At 48.4% G+C, this 9,527-nt stretch overlaps 1 protein-coding gene across 8 annotated transcripts in view; it reads right to left on the bottom strand.

The window, feature by feature from the left end:
- Positions 1-2,868: 2,868 nt before the first annotated feature.
- The window catches only part of LOC121592991 (mucin-5AC), an 81,433-nt gene continuing 74,774 nt past the window's right edge, over positions 2,869-9,527 (bottom strand). For all 8 annotated transcript variants that reach the window (XM_041914996.1, XM_041914998.1, XM_041914995.1 and 5 more), the window contains exons 4-7: positions 4,939-7,704; positions 4,663-4,859; positions 4,151-4,586; positions 2,869-4,080 (exon numbers count right to left, since the gene is read on the bottom strand). In XM_041914996.1, the coding sequence (XP_041770930.1) occupies positions 3,761-4,080; positions 4,151-4,586; positions 4,663-4,859; positions 4,939-7,704 (3,719 nt within the window). In that variant the 3' untranslated portion in view covers positions 2,869-3,760. The remainder of the gene's footprint in view (positions 4,081-4,150; positions 4,587-4,662; positions 4,860-4,938; positions 7,705-9,527) is intronic.

Raw genomic sequence — 9,527 nt, 5'->3', positions numbered from 1 at the left:
TTACCTACATCACTCTCACGATACATCTTAATGTCATGCACAACTCCTACATTACTTCTGCACTGCCTTTAAGTGAACTTAATTTTATCGAGCATTGTGCAACCCTTTTTTGGCAGCGAAATGTATTTCCCAAATCAACCAAATGTGCAATATATTTCGTAAGATAACACCGTATGGTGACTGCGTTTTTCCGCCCCACTTGGGTGTTTTTTGCACCGAAACCGCAACCGCTACTGCAACATCACACGACTTCATGTTTTAATCATAAATACAAGATCCTCCACTATCGACTTCCACCGCTTAAAGCGAATGGTTTCGGCAACCGCTTTTGGGTTGGTTTGGAGCGACCAAAGACACGAACAAGAAAAAAAAAACACACACACATACGCTCGCGCCCTCCCATTCAACGTACAGCTCCCACGGCAAAGGGAAGCATTTTTGGGTGATTTTGAAACGGTTTTCGTACCGGTTTGACGGTCACACTAACGAACCTGCGAGAGGTGGCTTTTGGGGATCATTACCGCTCCCGCTTGGAACCGAGATGTTGAGCAGGGGAGTGGAAAAGACACCATTCAAGACGAAAAAAAAAATACACTCACACAGATGCACAGCAAGCCATCGGTTTTTGGATTAGAGAAAGATAATTTAAATATCAGTCAAGGTTACTCGATGGCAAAGAGAGCGTTCGTCGCTGTGTTGGGAAATAGTTCGAAGTCGTCGGGCGGGCTAGCCAAATCAGATGCTGAACGCACGTGTGAAAGAGCGGAGCTAAGGCCACATAGTTAGTTCGTTGAACTGGAAACAAAAATAAGGTCTTGCTGTGGTTCTAAGCGTTACGAAAAGTCTTCCATTTTGAACACGCTTGATGCTGACGATGCTTACGACGGGAAGATGTTCTCCAAAAAAAAATGCAGCTCCTCAAAAAACCGGCTCCAGCTTTAAAGGACCAACCGGTCCAAAGGGTCACAAGCCATCTTTCCTTGCTTTCATCCTCCTCCTTCGCACGCTCACCTGTGCTTCTGTTTCAAAATAAGGAAAAGTGACAGACCGACTCACCTACATACGGAACACGAAGAACTGGTATCTTTTCCTTTTCACTCGGTCATTGACACAGTTTCAGGCACGCTTCGACCATCCTCAGGGTCTTCCTGTTTTGCTGCCTACGAAGCCTTGCGGGCGGGCGGTTCCAATCGGTCATCGCCACAACACCGTCGGCAGGAAAAGATTAAGAAAGATTGAGGATGGAAAGCAGTAGGGCGATGGAAAGGCTAGGGCAGCAGAGAATAAAAGAGCTGGATACATTGACACTGAGAACGGGTGGTGGTGGGAGATTCGTTGATGTTCCGTGTTGGTGGAGGGGAAGGGTTGTTTGAAAACGGGATAGCTGATAGGTCAAGGACTACCTGTAGGCAAAGGGAATCGACACGAGGGTTCAAATTTTCGGATAGTCCGTCATTCTTTTATCATAGTAACATTTAATTTTGTCGGAAGGTGCTTATTAGTGATATTGTTTGAATATTTTATATGATCTTGTATTGTGACACTTTTCATTTGTTTTGTATAGTGTCAATACTAGAAAAAAATGATTTCATTTGTCTTCAATTGACTCGAGTCAATCAAATAACCATCAAAGAAACATGCGAGGAGTAATTTCTGTCCGTTACTGTAGTCAAGAAAAGCAAAGTGCTTTTGGAACCCAACGCTAGATGGCGCGCATAAAAACGATCATCGTGAGCTTTAAAGCTTTGTCGAAACGATCGCCAGGTTGGAGCATTCAAAATGGATAATATTTTGCGTCGTCGTTGTTTCATGAGACAGTGAAATTTTTTACCTTTTGCTTTGATAGTTAATTGAGTTTATTCGGGTTTCAAATAATTGTTAGGAATAAGGATAAAAAATCTCGTTCAGTTATGGGTGTTGAAACACAGACTTCAACATCAGATCTTAACAACAGATCTTAACATGGAATATAATTAAGTCTCTTGGCTTATTGGCTCTTCGTTCACAATAGGTAAAAGTTTTTTTCTCATCACTTTCTTTATTTATTTGAGTCAAAGTAAGGGTCTAGAACCACACTTGTATTGCCTGTTTTAACACGTGCGGTTCTAGTATGTATCTCGAGTCATCAAAGCTCCCATTTCGGACGAAACCCGTTCCGCTAAATATTCAGTGCTGATCAGTTCTTCGAGAAAAAATTTGGTGACTATCCGCTTATAATTACAATCTATTCTGCTAGTATGGAGTGCAAAGATTACGTTTTTGACAGCTTCAATTCCAACAAAAATAGTGGCATACTTTCCCCAAATGCCCAAAAGTAGTTTCATCATTAAAATAATTAAATAGTATCATTAAAGTATCAATCAACATGAAGATTGTGTCATATCAAAAGGAAATCAATTGCGCTTTGTATTATTACTTAGTCTGATTATGATGATCAGCAGCAAAGTACTGCACCCCAATTGCATTGACTCTATTTTCTAAGCTCATGTACAGTATAAGCTGCTATTGTGCTACTTCTTCAATGACTTCTCAAATACTTCTTCTTCTTAGCTTAGGCAAAATTTATCCCTACCAGCATTCAGTATAATTTATCAAATGTGCTGTTCAGAATCTTTCCCAGTACATTCTACAGGCTGTAGTTACCATCAGCATTGCCTTCTCGTTGGGCCTAAATCTTTCAGTGTACGGTTCAATTTTATGTATTTAAAACTCCTCGATGAAGAGGAGCTTTTGTCACGGTTTATTCACCAATAATTTAATGCTCTCTGAACGCATGCTAAAACAATGGTCACGCGTAGTATCTTACAACTTCCATACGATTTATTTCGGACGTCACGTTAACCGACAAGAGAGAACACGCCATACAGGTATTGTCACAAAACATCAAAACTTTTTATTCATCCTTCTTCAACCACCTCTTGAAGGAGACACCTATATTTTTTCTCCACTTTCTCCTTCAATCACTTCACTCAATCCTAAACGGCCATCCGACAAAATAGTGGAACAGCCTCAAACGTATAAAATATTACAAATAAAATAATCTTATGTACTAATGGGACGAAAGGCGAAAAATACTATTTTTGGAAATAAAAGGTAAAGGTTTAGGACAAGCTAATGCAGTTACTGGAATCACCTGCAATCTTTGAAGCCACGCGCTACATTTTGTTGAAATGTACGCACAAAAGCTTTGAATAAAGGACCAAGTGAGGGACAGACAGAGAAATAGAGAGGAAGAGAGAAAAACAAAACAAAACAATTACTAAACAGTGCACTAAATTGCTTTGCTATCACTTGCACAGGCGCGTCTTTCGGTGACGCATGCGAAACTGTTCTGCCTGCCATTCGCCAAACTCTTCAGAATATATCATATCATTATTGTGTGTCATTAAACGTTCCTTTGCTTAATCAGTGCGCTTGTTGACAGGTGTTTTAAAGCTATCCCACAAAGTAGCAGAGCCGTTCCTACACAACTAACAAATGAAGATAATTTAACGGAATGTACTAACACCGAGCTCGGCCACAGCGCGTAGCTACAGTGAGTGTGTATACTGAAAATTGGATGAAGATGATTGGTTTGGTGCAAGGACAGGAATGGGGTAGTAGCTATATCGAGTAAAACACAAAACAGAGAGCCTAGATATGTACAAGTTTGCCGATAACTATCAACCGGCTTGTTGTAAAAACCTCCTCCACGCGGTAGACAAAACCCGACGGAGTGCACATTTTCACCAGGAAAACGTGCGCTAGGTTTATGCTGCCATCAGATTTCACACTCAAACTCGGATATTCGCCGGTTGAAGTACACCATGCCCTGTTCCAGATCTTCGCTAAACCCGCTCACGTCCAGATATTCGGACGTGTTGGAGGTATCGTTGTCCTCCAGCTGCCACTGGCAGAGTGTCCTCGCGAGGCACGTGCGTGCCTCACTGAACGTGGGCCGCTGCCGTGGGTCCTTCCGCCAGGTGCGCTGCATCAGATCGTACAGCTCCGGCCGGCAGTCGGCGGGCACCTCCGGGCGGGCACCATTCGGGACACTCCGGACTACCTCACGGCCCGATAAGCTCGGGTAAGGAGTACAACCTGAAGCAGAGAAGGCATTGGTTAGAATGCAATGTCTTAGATTGATTGGAGATACGGAACAGAGCCTTACCTAGCGTGGCAATCTCCCACAGCACAATGCCGAATGCCCAGACGTCCGTTTCGCGGGAAAAGATGTGATACTGTAGCGCCTCCGGTGCCATCCAGCGGATCGGCAGCGCTGGCCGGCTCTTCGTATCATGCCCGTGACTATTGCTATGTCCACCTCCACTTCCACCACCTCCAGCACCGCCACCACCACCACCACCATGCCGTCCATGGGACGCATGATCGTGGCCATGGCTGTGATGCCTACCGATGCCGAACGATCGCGCACTGAGGTCAAACTTGAACCGCGACTCGCTGTGCTGGTGGCTGCGGGGCATTCGGATTTGGGCGTGCGACGATTTCACCTTCTCCAGATCGATCGACATACCAAAGTCGCAGATCTTGCAGATACCGTTGTGGTCGAGGAGCACGTTCCGCGCGGCCAAATCACGATGTACGATCTGAACACAAAAACAAAAGAAGCGGAAAACGGTTGAACAAGCTGAATCTCGGAACACCTCACAGGCCACTCGTTACCTTCTTCTCCGAAATGTACTCCATGCCGCGGGCAATATCATGGGCAAAGCCGGTCAATCGCCTCGGTGACAGTGGCATGATCGGTGGTCGATTGTTGTGCACCGATGGGGCGAGCCCGTTGACAGCACCGCGGGCCGCACGTAGCAGTGATAGCAATCGGCCACGCATTGCATACTCCATGATCAGCAGCTGAGGATCTGTGTGGAGTAAAAGCGAAAGGGAAAGTGCATTAGAAGTTGCTCGGGGAAGCGTACCAGGGGCGACTCCTCCACAAACCTTGCTCCAGGCAAGCACCGAGCAGCGTCACCACGTTCGGGTGCGAGCCCAGCTTGCGCATAATCTCAGCCTCCGCCTTCAGATCACCGTGCCCGTTGTCGCTCCGTTCCGTCTTTACCGCCACAATGCGTGTCGTCCCAAGATGGCCCGCCAGATCGTCCGCTTCCGCCTTCCACACCTGCCCAAAGTTACCCTCCCCGAGCAGGGATTTGAAGCGCAAATTGCCCCGATTAAAATCATGGTCCGTCATGATGGATTCATCCGTTGCGCTGGAGGTGTCGGACTGTTCCAACCGCACCACCGGGCTGATCGGTGGCTGACCGTCCGGGATGTAGCGTTCCAGATCGTGGGACACTTTGTTCTCCCGGTTAAACACGGTCGCTTTGAGCACGTACAGCACGATGATGACGATTGGCAGCATGCCCAGCCCGGCTAGCACAAAGGTGGCCGTGTTCATCTTGCGCATCTCGATCACGACGTCACTGTTGTGGTGAAGCAGCACACCGTCGAACGAGACGGCCGGTTTCTTCGTGCCGGAACTGTGATCTACCGGGGGTGGTGAGGTGAAGGCGAGCGAAAGGTCCAGGCTGGGTGGCGTTCGAGTGGAGAGCACCGGGCCGGCTAGCTTCGGGAAGATGTGCGAAAGGATGGGATTAAATCCGGCTTCCGTTCCGTTCGGTGGAGGTGCTGTATCAGGGGGACTAGGCCGGAGACCGGTGAAGATGGCGACCGTTCGGTGTTCCGGGGGGCTGGTGGTGGTCGTCGGACGCGTTGGTTTCGGCGGGGAGGCGACCGTTGGAGGAGCCGAAGGTCGGAAGTGTCGGGAGGTGGTTGTCCTCACGTACACGGAAGGCGTTGCTGAAGGCACGGCCGGCGTTACGGGAGCTTCCGTGGAACTTGTTGAAGCGAACGATCCTTCCGTGGTTGGTTTGGAGGTTAGAATAAGAATGGTCGTTGGAGGTTCCGTTTCTTCCTCTACAGGTTGCTCCGTGGTAGTGGATGTTGTTGTCGTGGTGGTCGTAGTAGTAGTTCGTGGCGTTGTACTCGTTCGGGTCGTTGTGGAACGACTGACAGGAACGTAGACGCGCGTATTAAGCCGCGATCGTGCGGGAGCTGGTGCCATCGTGCTGGTAGTCGTCGGTTGCACTGTACTCGTCGTGGTCGTCATCGTCGTCGTCATCTCCGTCGTAGTCGGTGTGGAAAGGTTCCGGAAGATTTGATTAATATCCGGCAGGGACACAAGATTTCTCGGTGTATCGTAGTCTTCATCGAAGGTGGGCACGGATGTCGTCGGGACAGGATCTTCCGTCGCTTCCTGAAGATTAACGATCTGGGCGTGCGTTTCGAAGCTACTGAGCGGTCGATAGAAGTCTTCCGGTGTGGCATCGTCCGGATAGTTGATGATGAGCTTGGAAATGCCAGAGCTCAAACCGGACCCGTACAGTGCACCGGGTGAGCCGGCGTACTCATCCAGCAGGGTTTTGTGATTGCTTGGGAGCTCAGTCGTCGTGAGAGGACTACTTTCTACGGGTTCCACATACGAAGACTTCACAATAGCGTTGGTCGTCGTTGGAGTGTTGGACTTTGGAATAGCTTCATAAGACCGCGTGTCCGGGTCTGTACGGTTCGGTGTGGTAAAGTTTGCACTGCGCGAAAACACCTGCTTTTCATCCTCGTCATTGCCGTCGGAGAGATTGCTCAGTGCAATCATTGAATTCGTAAGAGCATCCGAATGTACGGGAGCACCTTCAGGCTGTAAACTGCTGTAAGGAATGGTCGATGGATAAACAGTTGAGGTAATGCTCGCTGCTGTCGTCGTCGTTGTCGTCGTCGTAGTGAGAGGCAATGATCCACCCCTTCGCAGGTAGTTGTTGAGCGCGACAACGTTTCGTGACTGATAGCGATTCGACCAGAACTTGCTCTTCTCCGTCGACGGTTTGATACCGTCGTTCATCTCGCCCAGCGCATCCTCCTTCAGCTTGTTTAGATGTGTGCGGCGTGTGTTGATCACCTGGTTCCGCGCATCCAGGCCCGCCTTGTGATGGGCGGGCAGTAGCTTCTGCCCGAAGTATTGGTACGGGATGAGATCGCTTTCCTCGACCGATCGTTCCGTCGACAGCGGTGGAAAGGTTTTGCGCTCTCGCAAACGCTTACCGCGCGTCTCGAGGTAGAGACTTCGGGCGCCGGTGTGAAGTGTTGTCGTCGGGCTGGACGTGATCGGTGCAGCGCTGGTGGCCGCCGCACCCTTTGCCGAGGTAAGCTTGGTAATTTCGAGCGATTTGTTACCGATCGGCGCTGGTACGATGCCGATGAAGTTGTTCGTCTCTTTGGCTAGCTTGATGGTTGCGCCCGTCTGCTGGAGTGCGATCTTGCCCGTGCGCGGATTCACCACGTACATGCCGTGGATGGATTCGTCCGTGTCGAGAAACTCATCCACCGGGGCGATGCGGCTTGATGATGAAGATGAGGACGACGATGAGCTGACCGGTACGATCAGGTTCGATTCGGGCGTGCTGCTGTCTTCGACCAGATTGCCCGCGACGCTCGCCTGCTGCCGAGCCTTCAGGGCGGAAGAGGATGATGGATGGTGGTACTCCTTGCGCCACCGGTCGCGGGACAGCGCGGTGCGCCGGGCTTGCAAAACCGACATCAGCTTATTGTCCCGATTAGTCATCCTGCGCTTGGTCATTGCCGTTGGGGTAGTCGTCGCAGTGGACGACGTTGTGGTTCCCTCGGTGAAGGCCACCGTTGCTGTGACAGTCGTACCTGCAAACATACACAAATGGGAACAGAAACAACATGTCAGAAGAAAAGTAAGCCATTAAACCACTCTCTCTCTCTCTTTTTCTCTATCACTCGTTCTCTTACTCTCTGTTTGAGCACTAATTTGAAACAGCAATTTAGAGTGCGCTCAATCAGTGCCGACGGTTTGGAGTCAGCGATCCGTCTCTATACACAACATTTTGCATACCCCCAACGGTGCGAGGTTCATTTTCTATCTGTCCAATCTGCCGATCGCAGTATGATCGATTGATCGATTGGCGAGGCACCCCGACCCGGGGGCTCGATTAAAGCGAAACGAATCGATCAGCAGCGGGAGGGCAATCGGCATGTGTGCACACATACACACACACACACACACATACGCTCGGGAATTAGGTAACTTCCTCTAGCCATCAGTCACTCGTCGGTCTGTGACGGGCGAAATTGTCACTCAAGCCACATTTGCAGCCGCGGTTTGCAATCGATCGAATGAGGGGTCAACAGAGGTAAAGAGATTTGCAAGCGAACTCTGCTGCACGTTGCGAGTACTGCGGCAGTGGCAATACGTCAACAACATCATCGGCAGGTGCTAATCTAGCAGCATTGCGACACTGAAGGCCACACTAAGGAGGGCACATCGTTGGCAGTTGGCCGCGCGTACAGAGCGGAAAGGTTGGTCAATTAAAATCTGCTACCTCCATTCTAGACTGAGAGGCTGATTTATTGAGCAGAGTTCCAGTTGATCGATGAAGATTCGTTTTAGACCACTGGGATGTCATAAGCTAACCTCGGGCAGATTAGGCAAGAGCTGACCCGTGGAAGGGCTAGTGTGTTCTATTGTTTCTTAAGAATAAATTACATAGCGCAGCTACGGTACACGCCGCACGTTTGCTGATGTGCTGGCGAAGCTCCAACGCTCACAAATAGTGGACACAAATTGTAGGCTTTAACGTTCTGATCTCTACCTTCGCTGTAACCGTGTGAAATACATCACACTTCTCAACAAGCTTAACGCAAGATCCATCTTCATCACTATCATGAAGATGGTGGCTTGTACGTTGGGGATGTACGATTATCGTTGAGTTGATTAGCTCTATCGGAGCAATGATTTGAATAAGTATGCGCCGAAAATAAAAAAAAAACGGTGTCAGGGGTGAAGGCTTGTTTGCCGGCGGCTTCAAAACCCTGACCTGTGACCGGGAGCCGATCGTAGTAATTGGTTGTTCCGTGTCTTCTCACGCTGTGGGCTTGAGTGTGCGCTGCGGAGTAGCGATGAGTTTGGCCGATGAAGTTCGGAGGATGTGAAACGGGTCAACGGTCAATAGCGTACGGTGGAAGGTTTGGCTGAAAGATAGCGGCACGATGGTACAGCGGTGAAGTTGGAGGAATAATGCATAATTGGAGATTTTAGGAAACGATTCGATACCCAGTGTTGAGATAAATGCTTTCGACTTTTTAACAGTCCGGTTGTGCTCACTTTGGACAAATATCAATTATACTTCTAAACCCTGGAACAATTACAAGAAGGGCCCTTTGTACTGACGATGATGATTCATATAAATGGATTTTTTTGCAGTAATAAGTAATATTTTGAAGTAAAGTAGGAGATTCTAAGCAATCTTAATATAAAATATCGCGTTGCAGCCTGTGCGTGATTAGTGTATGTGCAAGATTTCAGAATAATTTGAATGTAAACCAGTTTTTAATAGTAATTTGTTTCTTTGTTCAAAAGTTGTCGCATCAATCTCAAGTGGTTTAAACGGATACTCTAATATTAATTTATGCATGTACGTTTACATGAAACTAAACATCGTTAACTTGGACTA

The sequence above is a fragment of the Anopheles merus genome, chromosome 2L (genome assembly GCF_017562075.2).
Source record: "Anopheles merus strain MAF chromosome 2L, AmerM5.1, whole genome shotgun sequence".
Classification (NCBI taxonomy): domain Eukaryota; kingdom Metazoa; phylum Arthropoda; class Insecta; order Diptera; family Culicidae; genus Anopheles; species Anopheles merus.
The sequence above is the reverse complement of the archived record's forward strand: the minus strand, read 5'-3'. Positions and strand labels throughout refer to the sequence as shown.